The sequence below is a fragment of the Lepidochelys kempii genome, chromosome 8 (genome assembly GCF_965140265.1).
Source record: "Lepidochelys kempii isolate rLepKem1 chromosome 8, rLepKem1.hap2, whole genome shotgun sequence".
In the NCBI taxonomy this organism is placed as follows: Eukaryota; Metazoa; Chordata; order Testudines; family Cheloniidae; genus Lepidochelys; species Lepidochelys kempii.
This window is the reverse complement of record NC_133263.1, coordinates 56,943,090-56,963,596: the sequence shown is the minus strand read 5'-3', so window position 1 is coordinate 56,963,596 and position 20,507 is coordinate 56,943,090. Positions and strand designations below refer to the sequence as shown.

General features: G+C 39.6%; 1 protein-coding gene across 6 annotated transcripts in view; it reads left to right on the top strand.

Moving 5' to 3' along the window:
* The window catches only part of TPR (translocated promoter region, nuclear basket protein), a 73,278-nt gene that overhangs the window by 29,608 nt on the left and 23,163 nt on the right, over positions 1–20,507 (top strand). For 5 of the 6 annotated variants that reach the window (XM_073356693.1, XM_073356692.1, XM_073356691.1 and 2 more), the window contains exons 22-39: positions 480–646; positions 1,763–1,915; positions 2,593–2,709; positions 4,174–4,377; positions 4,481–4,665; positions 5,158–5,305; positions 6,094–6,231; positions 7,162–7,293; positions 8,829–8,959; positions 9,355–9,565; positions 10,223–10,369; positions 10,836–11,034; positions 11,691–11,896; positions 12,724–12,785; positions 17,021–17,229; positions 17,523–17,795; positions 18,774–18,922; positions 19,935–20,018. In XM_073356693.1, coding sequence (XP_073212794.1) covers positions 480–646; positions 1,763–1,915; positions 2,593–2,709; positions 4,174–4,377; positions 4,481–4,665; positions 5,158–5,305; positions 6,094–6,231; positions 7,162–7,293; positions 8,829–8,959; positions 9,355–9,565; positions 10,223–10,369; positions 10,836–11,034; positions 11,691–11,896; positions 12,724–12,785; positions 17,021–17,229; positions 17,523–17,795; positions 18,774–18,922; positions 19,935–20,018 — 2,915 coding nt within the window. The remainder of the gene's footprint in view (positions 1–479; positions 647–1,762; positions 1,916–2,592; positions 2,710–4,173; positions 4,378–4,480; positions 4,666–5,157; positions 5,306–6,093; positions 6,232–7,161; positions 7,294–8,828; positions 8,960–9,354; positions 9,566–10,222; positions 10,370–10,835; positions 11,035–11,690; positions 11,897–12,723; positions 12,786–17,020; positions 17,230–17,522; positions 17,796–18,773; positions 18,923–19,934; positions 20,019–20,507) is intronic. The other variant, XM_073356694.1, reaches the window with a different exon arrangement.

Sequence of the window (20,507 nt, the reverse complement as noted above, 5' to 3'; positions counted from 1 at the left end):
TGTGGAATGCAGCTGTCTATAGTGCCTCCTGGAACAGCTATGCAACAGCTACAACTCCCTGGGCTACTTCCCCATGGCTTCCTCCCAACACCTTCTTTATCCTCACCATAAGACCTTCCTCCTGGTGTCTGATAATGCTTGTCCTCCTCAGTCCTCAAACAGTATGCATTCTCAGCTCCTAGCACCTCTTGCTCCCAGCTCCTTATATGCGTACCACAAACTGAAATGAGCTCCTTTTTAAATCCAGGTGCCCTGATTAGCCTGCCTTAATTGATTCTAGCAGCTTCTTGATTGGCTGCAGGTGTTCTAATCAGCCTGTGTGTCTTAATTGTGTCCAGAAGGTTCCTGATTGCTCTGGAACCGTCCCTGTTACCTTACCCAGGGAAGAGGGACCTACTTAACCTGGGGCTAATATATCTGCCTTCTATTACTCTCCTGTAGCCATCCGGCCCGACCCTGTCACAATTTTTATATCTTAGGACAGCCTAGTGCAAATGAGGATGTGGATGATCTTGTTAGTCGACTAAGACAAGCTGAGGAACAAGTTAATGACCTGAAGGAAAGATTGAAGACTACTACTAGTAATGTGGAACAGTACAGAGCTATGGTTCTTAGTTTAGAAGAATCCCTTAATAAAGAAAAACAGGTAAGTGTCAATATGTTTAGCCATTAACATTACTTGCTAAATATAACAGTGTACATCTTGGTCATATTTTTCACTGTATTAGTACTCTTACTTACGAGGAATTCTGTAGCCTGTGTTGTTTCATGGGATGTCACAATCAGAAGCAAGTATTTTGCACTGCCTGTTAGGGTCTTGTGAAATTATACCATTCCTTTTCAGCACTTACTGTAAATAGAGTTTCAAGCAAACTGCACATTCAGTCTTCCTGCATACTTCAATGCCCATATGTTAATTTAACTGAACTGTAAATTTGAGGGAAGGCTGACTCTTTGCCTGACTGTCTCCAAGTTCTCTACTAGCAAGTGGCCTCAGCCCTCACAAGACCTTTGGAAATGTAGGCATTGCATATGAATCAGATACAATTTATGTATACATTCTAAATAATCACTTTTTATCCTAACGGATTAAACTTTTCAAATATGTGAAAGAATGCTTTCTAGGCACACTTCAAGCATGAAGGCAAATAACCACATCCTATTTGTAAAAAACATAACTGCCTAAACTGCAAATGCAGCCCAATGTTATAAATCGTCTGTGTGTCTTTTAGATTCTTGATTTGTCAAAGCAGAGAATACCCAAATAGAACTTTGATTACCGGACAAAATTATTATTTTTACTAAAATTGTGGCATCCAACAGATCAAGTACATGTCGCTCTGTGTCCAGCATTCAGTACTCTTTCCCTCCAATAGTTACTGCAAACATTTCATTGAGGCATGAGTTTTATAAATTTTACAAACTTTAATATGTAATAAGATATTGCAGCTGATCTATATCCAAACCTAGTTATCTGAAACTGTGCTCTTCAAAAGTGCCCCCAGTGGGATGTTGAAAATATCCTGAGTGATTCAAAAATACCATTAGCTATACTTTCCAATTTTCCCATGACATTTGGCTAACTGAGATTAAGATTCCATTTTTTTGGCTTAAAATGAATATTGCATGAATGTGAAACATAAAATGTGAATCTTTATAAGGAAAGTATGGAACACAAGCAGATCTCATGTACCCTGTAGTATGTGTGGATCTAAACTTTTACTGATAGCTTGACCTTTTTGATATTACTTTTTTTGTGAAGGTGACAGAGGAAGTTCGTGCAACTGTTGATGCACGTTTGAAGGATTCTTCTGAGTATCAAGCCCAGCTAGAAAAGAAACTGATGGAGGCAGAAAAGGAAAAGCAAGAACTTCAGGATGAGAAACGTAAAGCTATAGAGAACATGGAGCAACAGGTATAGAGTGCTGAATGTTCACCTTCCTTGTGTCTACAAGAATATGTTTGCAGTTAGTCTTTAATTGTAGTTTTCATTTTAACTTCTATGCAGAAAAGGAAAGCAATGCAATCTCCAATGCTAATTTCACAAAAGGATTTACAGGAGTGTAACTGAATTAGAAGGATGCTATATTAAAATATATAAATAAATATACAAAACTCTTATCCACTTAGTCCTTCACTGTTTGTCTTGTCTTATACTTTGATCAGTGCTTGAAGGAAATAGCATTGTCACACTAGCAAAACCAAGATGCGGTGTTTGTTTATGTATACCAAAATTAGGCCATCCAGACCCTTTAATTTTTCCATTTTATATTTGGGAAATGGCTGATTTTCTTCCTGTTGGAGTTGAAATTAACAAGACTGCTGTGCAACCAGCATCACTGTTGTGAACTCAGCTGGGAAAGCACAGTTACCTATTTCTGAAAACGGAGCTCGGAATACCTGAATTCGCGCAAAAATGGCTCTATTACGTTAATAAGCCAAAGTCTAAATTTCACCAGATTATAACCATTTAAAATTTCTCCTTTATCTCTAAATTATTCATATCTTATACCTCTTCATGTTGCTTCTTCATGTTGTGTTATAGTACTTAATAAATTACATTGTCTGTTCAATTTTATTTCCTTTCTATAGCTATCTGAACTGAAGAAGAGCCTCTCTAATGTGCAATCTGAAGTCCAGGAAGCTCTTCAAAGAGCAAGCACAGCAATAAATAATGAACAGCAGGCCAGGCGTGACTGTCAGGAACAGGTAGGTTTTGGTTTTAGCTATAAATGGCCAGATGAAGTTTGATAGCTTTGTCTCTGTCTGGAGCCAAGGATGAGTTTAATTTTTAGTGCTGTTGGTCAGAGAAATTAGTGGAAATAGAAGGGTATTACAGGAGCAGTTCGTCCATTCCTATGACAAGATTGTTTCCTAGACTGCATTTCCTGGTACTTCATTGCCTTGATGTAATCTAAATTTTAAATAACTAGAGTGTTTAATTAAATAGACTTTTGAATATAAAATTCTGCACTTGTATAAGGCCCCAGTGTGGACCTGCCGAGCAGGAGATGCGCCCCTCCCTCAGCCCTGCCCAGACCCTTTGGAGCTGTTGCTGCCAGGAAGAGGTGCCTCTCCCCCAGCCCTGAGCTGCTGCAGCAAGAGAGGTATGGGGGAGTCCTCTCTCCCCACTGCAGCCCCGGGGCAGCCTGTACCCCAAACCCATCATCCCCGGCCCCACCCCAGAGCCCGCACCTCGACCCTCTGCCCCAGCCCTGAGCCCCCTCCCACACTCCGATCCCCTCAGCCACACTCCCACCACATGAATTTTGTTATGTGTACCAATGTGAAAGTGTTGTGTCAAACATCACCTCCATATTGGTGCACATACAAAATTCATTCAACACATGGACTTAACAAATTAGAGGGAACACTGAGTGTGGGGCGTACTTAACTGATCTTAATGGATTCTTTCTTAACTCTCCAGAAGAAGGTGAAAACTAAAGTTCTCACCCATATATACTAGGGGAAAATTTCTTTCCAAACCCAATTTTGACAATTACTTAGAGAGCATGCTAGCAGCAATAACTGTAGCAAAACATTTTTGCCAATACTCTGAGAAGATAAGTTTGGTGTCAAGTAACTGCTGGTTTTTACAGTGAATCCTAGTCATGCTTATTTTTCTACATCTGAAAATTCTAATAACTCTTTCAGAAAACTCAATTGTGTAGTTAATCTAGACTGAGTGTTTAATTGCTGGGGGTTTTCATGTGTCAGATAATAAGACTGAATCAATCTTTTGCTGGTCCTTCCCCCCCGCCCCTTTTGTATTTACCTCTCTCCATAGTTGCAATCAGCAGAAGTGCTTGAAAAGCTCCTATCCCTCTCGATGCAGAATTTAAAGGAAGAGGGCTGGTGAAAGGGCTTATAAAAGGGGTTTTCATCCAGCTGGTTGTCAGTGTTAATATTTAGGGATATATTCAGATCTGCATATCTGTTTTCTCAGGCTTTTGAGAATCACATGGGTTAAGGGATAGGGTCACTTTGAGGAGGTGGCTTAGATTTTATTTTTGGTGGCTTATTTTGTTTATCAGGATTGATCTGCAAGAGAAGACAAGTCTAATATTGGGAAATTTCCCTTTTTGTATTTATGTAACTTTTTAACAAGTATGGAAAGCTATGGAGGGTATGTGATATACTTGAAGAAATAACAAAGTACACTGTTTCTCACAGGCAAAGATCGCTTCAGAAGCTCAAAATAAGTATGAGCGGGAATTGATGCTTCATGCTGCTGATGTTGAGGCCTTGCAGGCTGCTAAAAGTCAAGTTGCTAAGAATTCAGCAATAAGGCAGCAGTTAGAGGAAGCTACTCAGAAAGCTGAATCTGCACTTCTGGAGTGCAAAGCCTCATGGGAAGAGCGGGAGAGAATGTTAAAGGTAGGATTTTTCTGGCTTTTCTGAAGTGTATAGATATCTGTAGTGTTCAGACCTATGCAAATTAAAATTCATCATGACCAAACAGAAAAATATTCTGTTGTAGGATGAAACTTCAAAGCTTGGGTCTCGCTGTGAAGACTTAGAAAGACAAAACCAATTATTACATGAGCAACTGGAAAATCTAAGTGACAAGATGGTGACCTCTGTGAAGGAAGCCATGCCAAGTGCATTGAATGTTTCTCTTAATGAAGAAGGCAAATCACAAGAACAAATCTTAGAAATTCTCCGGTAAATTTAATCCTAAACTATTTTCCATAGTCATTGTGAGTAATTTCAGTTGCTGAACTGGTTAGTTCATCTTCATTTTCTTTTTTGGAAAACAGAATATTTCAAAATTAAAGTGGATTAATTTTTAAATGGTATTAGCTATGGTGACAGCCTTTCCCCTGCTTCAGTAGCAGCAGAGATAGGTGGAATTGCAGCTGCTGATTGGTCCCAGCTATCCTATGGAAAAGATGTAAGGCAGAGACTTGTCTGGAGGGCCTGGTACCTCCTGGTAAACGATGGTGCCAAGAACATTCCACAGAGTGACACCTTCCCAGAGTAGGATCAAGTCTTCTTGTTTCCTCTATTTATTGGTAGATATATGGATTTGCTTTTGGGTCTCTTCGGCCAACTGCCATTTTTATTTTCTTTTAGCAGCTGGCCTCATTCTGACATGGATGTCTAGATTTAAATTTCCTTCTTACACTTAAGTTCAAATGTCCCCCTTTCTTGCAGATTTATACGCCGAGAGAAGGAGATTGCAGAAACTAGGTTTGAGGTGGCCCAGGTGGAGAGCTTGCGTTATCGTCAGAGGGTGGATCACCTGGAAAGGGAGCTCCAGGAGTTGCATGATAGTCTGAACGCAGAGAGAGAGAAGGTGCAGGTGTGTACATGAACTGTTGGTTACACTTTCAACTGGCTGAAATGTCTTCCTCCTTATTCATGTCTTTTCCTACTTCAACTGGGTACATCTGTGCAGCTGGGAGTGTGTTTCTGAGCTTGGATAGACAGAAGTACTAGCTTAGCTCAATCTAGTTTGCTAAAAATAGCAGTGTAGCCAGGCAGTGGCTCAGACGACCAGTCAGAGACTGAAGCCAGCCAGATCCCCTGCGTATGTACTTAGGCAGCTAGCCTGAGCCACCATCTGTGCTACCCTCAGCTATGCTGCTATTTATAGCAGTATTTTTAGAGCTCTTTTTGAGCTAGCATGTGCCTGTCTACCTGAGCTGGGAAGCATGCCTGTCATCTGCATTGTAAACATAAGCTAAAAGCTAAGAAGTGTGCAAGAGTCCATTGTATTTGGAATGGGATTGATATTTGTCCAGTTGCACTATCTTTGCTCCTAGCCCCATGAACTTGCTCTCAAAAGCAGGATAGCAATTATGCTTTGAAAACTTGTTTTAACATGTATAGTTGTGCAGAACAGATATTTAGGAAGCAGTCAAAAGAAATGTTTGGAGAAGTGGTACAGAGAATCACATGGGGAAGTCTGCTATTTTCAGGGTTTTTAAACAATATATTAATTTCTTCATCTAACTCTTTAAAAAGTTTTTACACGACTTTATGTACAGTGATAGTTTTCTAAAGTCTAATACCAATGAACGTTGTTTGAATGTTTATGTCCAAAGAAAGCTAAACCAGTTATTTGGATGATTTTCTTTGACCTAACAGATAACAGCAAAAACAATTGCTCAGCATGAAGAACTAATGAAAAAGACAGAAACCATGAATGTATTGATAGAAACCAACAAGATGCTGAGAGAAGAGAAGGAGAGGCTAGAACAAGAACTACAACAAATGCAGGCAAAGGTTAGTGATGAGACTTATGCACAAAATTCTCAGACACTCAGTATTTGAAGGAGATCTTGAATGAATCAACATCTGGGTTTGTTAGACATATAACATATTGCTAATCGCAATAACTGTATGCTGTAAAACTTGATTATAAATAATGTGGGAGACAATCACACTACTGAGAGGATTTTCAATATAATTAAGATGTCAGAGGACAAGGCCCTGTTTACTATACAGAAAGTTGCAGGCAGCTTTAAATAAAGTAGAAAATCAATAGTGACTCTTGATTAACAATATGCCGTTGATCAGGACACTCGTTAAAATAAAAGAAAGATCAGGGGATGGGCTGAAGTGGTGGGCCACAATTTTATTAACTTAGCACTTCTGCCGAGTGTTATATGTGGCCTATCTCACAGACCAGGAATTTAATTGTGTCCAGTGTGATTTACAGGGCTCCCACTCCCATCATGTAAGCAATAACTCAGGGTTGACCCTCATCAGTCTACCCCTAGAACTCAGCTCACTTCTGAATCTTCTCGTCCTCTTCCCCCCCCACCGCCATAAAGCAAGTAGAAGATATTAAGGGGGACCTCAAGTTGTTTTACGCCTCCTCTTTTACAAGCACAAGGTCCACCAGTGAAATCTTGTGTCATTTACTTCTGGGAGTGCTGCATCTTTCAGACTTTATCTGCACTGGCCAGTGGAGACACCCTTGAAAGGGGTTTAAATTGGCCTTTGTGCTCCACCATCCATCAGCTTTCCCACTTCTCCCCTGGCTGGCCAGTGGAGAACCCCAGGAGAAGGAGGGCCCTAGTCATGGCCTTCTCAGGCATGTGCTCTCCCATCTCTCCTTCTGGGCTGTACATCACTCTGCCAGTCTGACCAACATCCCCTCTGATCCCCCAGTGAGATGGGGGTGTATTTTAACACCTGATGATTTTCCAGGTGCGTAAGCTAGAGGCAGACATCCTACCTTTACAAGAGTCTAATGCTGAGCTAAGTGAAAAAAGTGGAATGCTTCAGGCAGAAAAGAAGCTGTTGGAAGAGGATGTCAAACGTTGGAAAGCCCGGACCCAGGTGAGTGCGTCTTTTTACAGAGGTCCAAATGAAAAAACTCAAATGCTGGTAGATCAACCCCATCTCCTGAAAAGTGGTGGAAGACTGAAATGAATTTGATTTATGAAACATCACCAGTGAATATGTATTAAGAAGGCTTGAATTTGTTAGGATAACATGAGTTTGCCTTGTCACTCTGCCTGGTATAGGACACAGCTAAGAGCGCCAATCTGAGGTCAGACTGCCAGAATACAGGGCATATACCCCAGGCTGGTGGTGTATTCTATCCTAAGACCTCATCAAGCCGGTAACAAATGTGTGCTTCCAAATTACCATACTAGTTATTATGGAACCACAGACAGTCTCCTTAAGGCCCTCTAGCCCTCATGCATCACCCAGACAAACTATTTATCTGTGATAAATGATTATTAAAACCAGAAATAACATACATTATATTCTTCCTGTTCCAAAGAACCCACCACTTACCCCCAGATCAAAATATACTTCAGGATCTCACCCAAAAAACATGCTTCAGCCAATCTTTAGTAACTAACTAAAGATTTATTCATAAAAAACGGAAAAGAAGAGTGATTAAAAGGTTAAAATGAATCCTATACGTTACAGTTGATATCAAAGTTTGTAGATCAGGATAATAGCAGTGATGTTAAATCGGCCAGTCTGTAATTAGTCTCTCTGGGTTGGGGGTCCTCAGTCCATTGTTTAAAGCTTTCCCTTTCTTATCGAAATTATAGTTCAGAGATGTGGAGCAAGAAAGAGACAAAGAAATAATGTCACAGTCTCCATTTATATTCTCAGTCCATGTGCATGGAAAATTAGTCTCAAACATGGAGTCAGGGATCACATGTTCTACACGCCCTTGCCGATTCATGAGTCATCTATTGTCTACATGCTCTCTAAGGTGTAGTTGGAAGGGGCCTACTGGAAGAGTTGATTCTCCTTAATGGTTCATCAACCATGGCTGACTGGTGTTGATGTAAATCTGTCTTGTGGGTGTTACCCAGGAATAAAACATGTTTAAGATACAAACACAGAGCAAAGATTCATAACTTCATATGCAATGATAATACACGCATATAAACAGGATAACATTGTTCAACAGATTACAACTTTTCAAATAAAAACAATGCGAGAAGTCCTTGTGACACCTTAGAGACTAACAAATTTATTTGGGCATAAGCTTTCGTGGGCTAAAATGCCATAGTCTCTAAGGTGCCATGAGGACTCCTCATTGTTCTTGCTGATTCAGACTAACACAGCTACCACTCTGAAACTTTTCCAGTGATACTTTCAGGGGTATACTTTCTTTGAGATTTATCACAATTGTGCAACAGTGGTGATACATTAGTGGTTATACTTTAGTGTAAACATGGTCATCCTTTTTTATACAGTATCTCATGCCTAACTTAGAATGCAGTTCTAAACCACCATTGACAGAGCACAAAAGCAACTATCACCAACATGTATAGATTCTGTAGAATGAAATGTGTTTTCTTTTTGCAAGAATCAAGACTAATCAGATTATAAATATCTTTCAGCATTTACTGAGCCAACAGAAAGACTCTGATCTTGAAGAATATCGAAAACTCCTTTCAGAGAAGGAGGCGAATACCAAACGCATACAACAGATGAGTGAAGAAACAGGCAGGCTTAAAGCAGAAATAGCAAGGTACAGTATAAAGAAACTTTTGGAAAGTTCTGCATACTAAAAGTCAGTTTTACTATGTAATATTTAAAATAAGACGACATTTGGAAACAAAACTCCTAAATGCCCCTATATAAGTGTTAAGCCTTTGGTGTTTGTTCAGCAATTTAACGCCTTTTATTCAGTAGTTATAAAAAGTGAAGTGTTAATTTATTTGGAAACAGGACATTTAAAATAAGTAGCCAAATGACTCCAAATTTAACTTTTATAATTTGATTTAGTGTGGGTACTTTGCTTTGAATATATATTCACTCATGGTGAATTATGACTTACAAAAATATAGCAATATCAAAATGTACTGACTTTGTTTATCTCTTGGCAAGATCTCATGCATCTCTTCATCCAATTTTGGTGTTTAGATCTAACGCATCTCTGACTACAAGCCAGAATCTGGTCCAGACCCTCAGAGATGAACTAACTAAAATAAGAACTGAAAAGGACACTCTTCAGAAGGAGCTAGAGAATAAAGTGGCTGACATACAAGAAAAAGTCAAAACTATAACACAGGTCAAGAAAATTGGGCGACGATACAAGACTCAGTATGAAGAGCTGAAAGCGCAATATGACAAGGTAGATGTAAATTCTGATTATTTAAGAAATTGAATAGTGCACTCTCAGCAGAGTCTTCATAGGTATTACTATTTATAATATCATTACTTCTGATACCAAAACTTGCCTATAAAATTCTGGCTTTAACTTTGAAATGTCCAAAGAATAATATGCTGTATGTGCAAAAACAACGAGGAGTCCAGTGGCATCTTGAAGACTAACAGATTTATTTGGGCATAAGCTTTCGTGGGTAAAAAACCCACGTCTTCAGATGCATGGAGTGAAAATTACAGATACAGTTATAAATATGTATTGGCACAAGCCTGTATTTGTAATTTTCACTCCATGCATATGAAGAAGTGGGTTTTTTACCCACGGAAGCTTATGCCCAAATAAATCCGTTAGTCTTTAAGCTGCCAGCAGACTCCTCGTTGCTTTGGGGTACAGACTAACACGGCTACTCCTCTGATGCTGTATGTTGTTTGAATGTGAAACTCAGCTCTTAAGGGAGCATCATAATTCCTTTTTGTATCCTGCTTAGACCATTTCTGATGATCAGTGCCCATCTGGTGGTGTTTATGTATGGAAGTGATAACTTTCTACATCTGATGGCTCCTTTTTAAAAAACAAAACAAAAAACGTATAACCCAGACCTGACATCAATTTGCAATGTTTCAGGTGGTTTCTGAGACATCAACTCAGTCTTATGCTGAAGAACAAGAACAGCAAGCTTCGGTCCAGGAAATACAAGAACTGAAAGAGTCTCTCAGCCAGGCTGAGGTAAAGACAAAAGCCCTGGAGAATCAGATTGAAAATTTACAGAAGGTAAGAAGACAGCAATATTGTTAGTTTCTACATATGTTTTGAAAGCACTTCACAGGGTACAATGAAGATTTGTTCGTAAAGTATGTGTTCTGTCTCTATCTCTGTTGGAGGAGCTGGAGTACTATACCACTGAGAACTTTTACTACACCGGACCCTTGCTAGAACACGGGGTTCGGGATCCATGCGCGGTACCGCATTAACCGGGGACCGTATTATAGCAGGGGCCGCATTACCATGGATCCCAATTTAAATATTTAAATTTTGGGATCCATTGCAATGACCGCGCTATATGCAAATCTGCGCTATAGCAATGAGCGCTCTAGCGAGGGTCTGCTGTATCTTAACTAAAGTGACTAGTTAGTATCTCAGTTAATTGGGCTGTGTTTTGTGTCTGACGCACTCACCACCTAGTTTTAAGGTAGCTTATTATAGCTGGTAGCTAAATTATCTTTTTTTTTTCCTGCAGACTATAGCAGAGAAAGAAAGTGAAGCCAGAAGTCTTCAGGAACAGATATCTCAGCTACAGTCAGAACTTTCTCGTCTTCATCAAGATTTGCAAGAGAGAACTACACAAGAAGAACAGCTCAGGCAACAGATAACTGAGAAGGAGGAAAAGACTAGGAAGACCCTGCTGGCTGCCAAGCAGAAAATTGCACAGTTAGCTGGTGAGCTACTCTACTCTGCCTTAAGGGATTTCCATTTTTTTCATTGGTTTTATGGAAAACCTTCCTGGGCTGAAACCCTGGAGAAAATGTGAACTTCTTGGGTAAACTTTAGTGAGAAATTAACTATGATGTAAACCATAAGTTTCTAAAATTAAACTTTGAATGTAGCTGTTCCTTGGGCAGGTTTTTCAGCTATATACAGTTAGTTATATAGTGTTGGAAGCTGTAAAAATGTTTGACTTGGTATCAGTTAAAATGGCCAATAACTAATCTGAGAGTTACTTTAGATGAGTCAGAGGATATTGTCCCTGCTTAGCACCCAGGTATTTATCCCACACAACTTACCAGTACAAAGGACATTCCTTTCTTTCAGCAAGTTCAGTGTTAATCAGGAAGAAATGAAACTACTGCTTTCTGATGGTTGGAGAAAACATACAGTCCTTCGATATTTCAAAGTTACAATTGCTAGCCTTATTTTCAAAAAATCACACAAGTTATCACTAAGAAATAGTTTTATCACTTACAAAGTGTTAGTACACATAGGTCTCTGCTTAAAGTACTTCATCAAATTTATAAAAGCGAACAGATTTTCCGTGCACAAAGACTTGGTAGGCAGTTTTACAGTGAAGAGACTGAATGCTTTGTTACTTGGTTAGGTACAAAAGAACAGCTGACAAAAGAAAATGACGAGTGGAAACAAAAGAGCAGTGCATTAGAAGAGCAAAAGACTGAGTTGGAGGTGCGGATGAGTGCACTCAAATCACAGTATGAAGGTCGCATTTGCCGCCTGGAGAGAGAGCTAAGAGAGCAACAAGAGAGGCACCATGAACAGCGAGATGAGCCTCCAGAGTCTACTAATAAGGTAAGGTACAAGATATGTGAAGCTTTTGTTAGCTTTACCATTTGTAGTGAAACGGAATAGTCTGTGTCTAACAATGTGTGTGCTTTGAGTTCACAGTAACGGAGCAGTTGTGAATTAGAATAGTTCCTGTGTGGTGCCCCTTCCCTTATACCATATCTCTGATAGCAGGTGGAAATTCAACAGACACAGCTTCTTCCCAGGGGGCTTCCAACCTTTTTAATCCCCAGAATAATGCAGCTGGAAACCCGAAACAGTACATACCACCTCCAGTTTCCCAAAGCAAGTTGGTCTTGGAAGGAAGAGAAACAGCTGTTCAGAGCATTAGAAGTTAATAACAAAAAATCGTTCTGGTTGGGTTCAAACTTTCCACTGCTAACAAAAGTATATAATTGTTTTACTGACTAGGTTTCACCACAGGAGTAGTTCAAACATTGCTCCTCTTGTTGGCTCTGTCAGCAGTCTTATTTGCATATACAATATGACAGGACTATCGTGCTAAAACTTTGAGCTTGCATCCTGGTCCTACAGTAAATATAGTTCTTTCCAATAGAACAGAATTAATCAGTACTCTTTTTGGCTGTCTAAAAAAATTGCATTATCAAGGGTATCCCAGAAAATACTTGACTTCCTTGAGCAAGCTCAGAATATTTGAGAGTAAGCATGGAACTGGTATACTTCCAAATCCATAGTTGAAACAATTGTAATTAAAGAGATCTGTCTACTGAAGTAGTAACCAAAATTGCATTTTTGGATTGTTTTATAGAGCCTGCTGGCTTAATATTTAGCTATGGAAGCATATAATTTACAAAAACACTTACATCTAATAGGTTGCAGAACAGCAGAGGCAGATCACACTCAAATCTACTCCAGCATCAGGTGAAAGAGGAATGTAAGTTGTGGGTTCTTTTTTGTCTAGTCGTTATGTCTATATTTTTTGTTTTGAACTGTAGGAATGAATTAAAGGCTTTTGCATTTAAGAATTTTTTAACAGCTTTTGGAAGCTACTGACTGCTAAATGCTAACACTGAGCTATGGACTAACCGAATCTAACCAGTTAAGTCGTTTACTGCTAAACTGTCATAATTAGGTACACCGTGAACTTGAAATCTAGTCTATTTGAAAAATTATAAGCAGTTTCAGGTACTACACCAGCCTGTGAAGATGTATAATCTTTATGGCCTATAATCTGACATTTCTGTTCTTGGAACAGTTCTGATCCCAGGTGTTCTTGTAACAATGCTACACATCTTTGATTTTTAAAATTCTGGTATCCCTTTGAAATGAAGTTCTGATCTTGAGAAGTGACTGTAAAAATCACTGGCATCATTCTTATTCAGCAGATATTCTCCTTCTGTATTGAGCCATATCAGTTGACTTCAGTGACAAATAGAAGACTGTGTCCACACTGCGCTGTCAGTGCTAAAACTTTAGTCATGCAGGGGTGTGAAAAAACACCCTTGAGAGACAAAAGTTTTAGCACTGAAAAGCGCCAGTACAGACAGCGATTTATCGCCAGCAGCTACACAAATTTCCAGTTAATCACATCTATCAAGGATATGGGGTTGTGCACAGGGCATAATTTGCCCTGCAGAATAATCTCTTCTAGCGGTGATATGCAAGAATGATAATTGTGAACAAAACTTCGAAGGTAGCTGTTGATTATGGAATCATAAGTATGTAGGACTGGAAAAGACCTCGAGAGGTCAAGTCCAGCCCCCTGCACTAAGGCAGGACCAGGTTAACCTTGACTATCCCTGACAAGTGTTTGTCCAACCTGATTTTGAAAACATCCAGTGATGGGGATTTACAACTTCACTTGGAAACCCCTTCCTAATTTAACTACCCTTGTAGTTTTTCCTAATATCTAACCTAAATCTCCCTTTCTGCAGATTAAGCCCATTATATCTTGTCTCACCTTCAGTGGACATGGGGAACTAATCACCATCCTCTTTATAACAGCCGTTAACATATTTTGAAGACTGTTTATCAGGTGTTCTCTCTCCCTTCCCCCGGTTGTCTTTTCTCTAGACGTAAACATACCCAGTTTTTTTAAACCTTTCCTCATAGGTCAGAATGTCTAAACATTTTATCATTATTGTTAGAATATAAGAATGGCCATACTGGGTCAGACCAAAGGGCCATCTAGTCCCGTATGCTGTTTTCCGACAGTGGCCAATACCGGGTGCCCCAGAAGAAATGAACAGAACTGGTAATCATCAAGTGGTCTACCCCCTGTTGCCCATTCCCAGCTTCTGGCAAACAGAGGCTAGAGACACCATCCCTGCCCATGCTGGCTAATAGCCATTGATGGACTTATCCTCAATGAACTTATCTAGTTCTTTTTTTGAACCTTGTTATAGTCTTGGACTTCACAACATCCTCTTGCAAAGAGTTCCACAGCTTGACTGTGTGTTGTGTGAAGAAATACTTCCTTTTGTTTGTTTTAAACCTGCTTCTTGTTAATTTCGTTTGGTGACCCCTAGTTCTTGTGTTATGAGAAGGAGTAAATAACACTTCCTTATTTACTTTCCCCCCACCAGTCTTGATTTTATAGACCTCTATCATGTCCCCCCTCAGTCGTCTCTTTTCCAAGATGAAAAGTCTGAATCTTAATCTCTCCTGATATGGAAGCTGTTCCATGCTCCTAATCATTTGTATTGCCCTTTTCTGAACCTTTTCCAATTCCAGTACATCTTTTTTGAGATGGGGCAACCACATCTGCATGCAGTATTCAAGATGTGGGCGTACCATGGATTTATATAGAGGCAATATGACATTTTGTTGTCTCATCTATCCCTTTCTTAATGATTACCAACATGCTCTTAGCTTTTTTTGACTGCTGCTACACGCTGAGTGGATTTTTTCAGAGAACTATCCACAATGATACCAAGATCTCTCTTGAGTGGTATCTGCTAATTTAGACCCCATCATTTAATATGTATAGTTGGGATTATGTTTTCCAATGTGATTTGTTTGCATTTATAAACAATGAATTTCATCTGCCATTTTGTTGCCCCGTCACCCAATTGTTGCTCTCCTCTGATCTCTCCAATTTATTCACATCTTTCCTAAAGTGTGGCACTCAGAACTGGACACTACTCTAGGTCAGTGCCGAGTAGAGCAGCACAATTACTTACCATGTCTTACATACGACATTCCTGTTAATACACCCCAGAATGATATAAGCCTTTTTTGCAACTGCAGCCATTGTTGATTTTTTCAATCAGTGATCCACTATAATTCCCAGTTACTTTTCATCAGAACTACTGCTAGTTATTTGCCATTTTATATTTGTCATTTGATTTTTTTCCTTCCTAAGTGTGGTACTTTGCACTTTTCTTTATTGAATTTCATCTTGTTGATTTCAGTGCAATTCTCTAATTTTTCAAGGTTGGTTTTGAATTCTAATCCTGTTCCCCCAAGTGCTTGCAACCCCTCCCAGCTTGTTAAAAGAACAGGAGTACTTGTGGCACCTTAGAGACTAACAAATTTATTTGAGCATAAGCTTTCGTGAGCTACAGCTCACTTCATCATGCATCCGATGAAGTGAGCTGTAGCTCACGAATGCTTATGCTCAAATAAATTTGTTAGTCTCTAAGGTGCCACAAGTACTCCTTTTCTTTTTGTGAATACAGACTAACACAGCTGCTACTCTGATCCCAGCTTGTTGTCATCCTCAGTAATAAAAATATTGAATAGTACTAGACTCAGGGCTGCAGGATCCCTGGAGATATGCCCTCCCAGCTTGAGTATAGTCTTTCAACCAGTTATGCTCTCACCTTATAGCAATTTCATATAGACTACATTTCTTGAGTTTGCTTATGAGAATGTTGTGGTAACTGTGTCAAAAGCCTTATTAAAATTAAGATGCATCAGATACAGGTTCCCCTGATTCACTAAACCAGTAATCCTGTGAAAGAAGGAAATTAGGTTGATTTGGCATGATTTGTTCTTGACAAATTCATGCTGTCTGTTCCTTATAACCCTCATATCCCCTAAGTGCTTACGAATTGTTTAATAATTTGTCCCAGGTACTGAAGTTAGTCTGTCTGGTCTATAATTCCCCGGGTCCTCTTTGTTCCCTTTTTTAACAATAAGTACTCTGCTTGCCTTTCTCCAGTCCTTTGGGACCTCACCCATCCTCCTTGAGTTCTGAGATAATAATTGCTAACTGTTTCAAGATGGCTTCAGCTAGTTACTTAAGCTCTTTAGGATGAATTTCTTCTGGCCCTGTTGAATTTAATACATCTAACTTATACAAATATTCTTTAACCTGATCTTTCCGTATTTTGGCTTGCATTCTTCCCTTCTCGTTGATAATATTACTTGTGTTGAGTATCTGATTACTACTCTTCTTTTTAGTGAAGACTGAAGCAGAATAGGCATTAAACACCTTAGCCTTCCAAATGTCATCTCTTTTATTTGGTCTCCTTCCCCACTGTTCTGTTCTTTCGTCTTTCTCTTGCTCTAAATGTAGATGAAGAGCTGCCTCTTATTACCTTTTATGTCCCTTACTAGTTGTCATTTATTTTGTGCTTTAACCTTTCTGAATTTGTTCGTACTTGCTTGTGCTATTCTTTTGTACTCCTGAGCAATTTGTCCATGTTTTCACTTTTTGTAGGATTCATTTTTGATTTTTCAGATCATTAAAAAGCTCCTAATGGGGAAACATTGGCCTCTTACTATACATCCTATCTTCCTTTGAATCAGGATAGTTTGCCATTCTGCCTTTAATGTTGTGTCTTCCAGAAGTTGCCAACTCTCCTACATCCCTTAGATTTTCTTCCATTGGGACCCTGTCTTCCAGTTCTCTGTATTTGTTAGTCTTCTTTTTGAAGTCCACCCCCTTATTCTGCTGTTCTCTCTCCTTCCTTTCCGTAGAATCGTGAAATATATCATTTTATGATCACTTTCACCCATGTGGGCATCCCACCAAGTCTCTGTGATGCCAATTAAATAATAATTTAGCTTAGATACTAGTACTATGCCATGATCTGTTTTAAATGTTGTTGTGAAACTTTTCTAAATCAACATTTGATATTGTGTTAGAAAACTGAATTTGATACACTTGTAAGTCTGACCCCAACTTTGTTAGCACAAATAAAACCAGTGTCCTATTTCCAGTGCTAGCACTTCTGATCCACCAACAGCAAACATTAAGCCAACGCCTGTTGTGTCAACTCCAAGTAAAGTGACTGCTACTGCCATACCTGGGAGTAAATCTACTCCAAGAGCAAGTATCCGTCCAATGGTTACTCCTGCTACAGTTACAAATCCAACCACTACTCCAACAGCCACAGTTATGCCTACAACACAGGTGGAAACCCAAGAAGGTAAGTGTTCTAAATAAAGGACAACTATCTAAATTAAACTAACCTTAAAAGGACACCTCTACTTGAAATCTAGTCAATTTCAGAGTTAAATGTAATGTCTGGTATTCTACCTGACCTTGAATCCCCTTGCTAGTTTGTTGTGCTTTTACAGTTTTTACAGCTTTAAATCAGTTAACAGGTCATACATGAGAAACATTAAATCTCACTATCCACTGCTTTCTCAAGTGAAAAGTAATGTGAACTGTACTAGATAATGATAAGCCAATTAAAATGTGCTACCATTTGCTTTCCAGCTATGCAGTCAGAAGGACCAGTCGAGCATGTTCCAGTCTTTGGAAGCACAAGTGGATCTGTACGCTCCACCAGTCCTAATGTCCAGACATCTCTCTCTCAACCCATCTTAACTGTTCAGCAACAGACTCAAGCTACAGCTTTTGTGCAGCCCACTCAGCAAAGTCATCCTCAGATCGAGCCAGCGACTCAAGAGCCACCCCCGACCATTGTGGAGGTCGTACAGAGCTCACAAATAGAAAGGCCCTCCACTTCCACAGCAGTGTTTGGTACAGGTTGGTTTCATTCTCTAAATAAACATAAAGGGCCTAATCTCATGGTGTGTCCAAACCATTACAGATCCTCATTGAATCAGGCCATAATGCATATAATAGCAGCTGAAGGCTTTGTGTGCAAATTGTGGGGTAGGCTTTCAAAAAGACTGAGGTCTGGCCTACCTTCTTGCACCTGCCAAAGTATACCGTTCAAAAACTGTGACTTAGTACACTTCTAAAAGGTATCCTAGATGAAACAAGAAGTGAATGTTCAAATGTCTATTCAAACTAGTGCTGGATGTTAAATTTTGTTCGCTACAGAAAAAAGCAGGATCTCCCCTCATGCGCGCCTCTATTTCCTTGATCTTGCTTTGGTATGAGGATTCAGAGTTTAATATAAAGGTTTGGCTCGAAACTTTATAAATGACTACTGTAGGAAAGCAAACTAAATCAACTGAACTGAACACATATTCTGTGATTGTACGTGTACTTGCTTCAAACCCATTTAGGCCTTAGATGGCAATTTTTAAAAAAATTAGATCTTACTGTTACACTGAGCACCTATCGTTATAGATGCTCCTGTTATTTGCAAAATTTATCCCTTGTGGCTATTTTTAATTGCCTTTGCTGGTGTCTACGGAAATGTTAGCAACCATGTTCTGTCAGGAACAAAACTCCTGAAAAACGAACAAAAGAGCTGAAGCAAATAGAATGAGTTCAGTTGTGCCCTTAAGCTTAGATCTGGGTTCTGATGGACTTTGAATAGGGGCCAGTTTCACAGAGGGGAGCCTGCAGCTCAGAAAGCTCTGCTGCCAGTCCCAGTGTGTGCAACCCCAGGAGCAAACCGCAAGACACTCCTATCCAAGTGCTAGGGTTGAGTATAGAGCAAGAGGCAGTCTCTCAGAGAGGAAGCTGAAATTATCTGGGTTTCTGCCAGTTTACTAAACCCTCTTTGTGTGCCATAATGCTCTTGAAAATAACACTGAGGACTCTTTCAAGTTTCAGCTACCCCAAGTTCTTCCTTGCCCAAGCGTCCACGAGAGGAGGAAGAGGATAGCACAGTAGAAAACTCGGAACAAATTTCAGAGGAAACAGTGGATATACCTCTTCCAAAGAAACTGAGAAGCATACAGAGAGTTGGACCTGAGGTTTGTAAGAATAGCAATACTTCCAGTGAATTATGTTGCCCCGTCCAGGATTTGAGATTGGAATAAGCTTTTGATGAGGAAACTGAAACAGGATCCTGTTGCAAAAGCTTTTAAAATTCTGTTGCTGGCAAAGTCGGTCACCTTTTGTGAAAATGGTGATTGACAAACTCGTTACCAGTGGTTCTCAACCAGGGGTCCGAGGTCCCCTTGGGGTGGGGGTGGGGGGTGGCCGTGAGCAGGTGTTGGAGGGGTCCACTAAGCAAGGCTGGCACGACACTTGCTGGGGCCCAAGGCAGAAAGCCAAAGCTCCACCTCATTGGGCTGAGCTTGAAGCTCCAGCTTCATGGGGGCCCCAGGCAGTTGCCCTGCTTGCTACTCCCTAATGCTGCCCCTGGCTTTTATATGTAGAAAACCAGTTTTTGTGGTGCAGGTGGGCCATGGAGTTTTTACAGCATGTTGAGGGGGGCCTCGGAAAGAAAAAGGTAGCAAACCCTTGCTCTATACCATTAGAATAGCCTACATCTTGAACTTCCAACTAAAGCAAAAGTTATAGCGTTTAATGGTAGGGGCTTTGTGTTAAATAGTAGAATTTTTATTAGTTTAAGGGGAACACTGTTAACTTGAAATCCATGCAGTCGAGCTTAGCAGTATTTTGAATAGGCCTGAAAGGAGTGAGGTGGGTGTCAGGAAGGCAGGAGATGCAGAAATTGAAAATGAGCAATAAGCCCCTGGGCAAGAGTTTTAGCAGTGTGGATAGAAAGAGGGCCAGGTCTTTGAGTTATGGAGAAAGAAGCAGCAATATTTGGACATGGTCTGAATATTCAGATGTAGCGAGAAAACAGAGTTTCATATGACACCTATGAGGAGATGTCAGAAAAGCAGAAATATGAGGTTGGATGGAGAGAGGCTAGTCAGCAGTCTCAAGGTAGGTATTGGGCATTGGTGTAGAAATGGTAGTTAAAATTGTCTGTCTGACTGGCTCTCTTATTATGAAAAATATATGGTTTTTCAGGAGGAAGTCACGGCAGAAGAAAGCACTGATGGTGAGGTAGAAACTCAGATTTACAATCAAGATTCTCAAGACTCTATTGGAGAAGTAAGCAAAAAAAAATTAATTTTAATTGTAGCATGAACAGCCCTTCCGTGCAAATACCACTTTGGTATTTTAACAATTGCTGCAGTTAACATTGTATATCAATCTAGTCATTATTAGAAAAGCATTTGTTGATGGTAACATCTTTGTGAAATGTCAGTCATAATTTAGAGATTTGTAATGGAAATCAGTTTGTAAAGATTATAACAATTTTTAGGGCTAGAAGTTTCATTCAGTGTATATTTAATTTTGATTGCGATTTTCACATACCTCCATAGATAGTACTTCACATTTTCAAAGAAATATATAAACATTAAGTACTACCACTGAATTATGTAGTAATTTTACTTACGGGGGAAACTGAGACATAGGGATTAAAGGAGTCAACATCAGAGCCAGGATTGGAGTTTGAGAGTTGTAAATTCTTAAATTTCTTGTTTTGTTCCCACAGACTACACTTCTGTGGGAACAAAGAAAGAAATTTAAGAATTT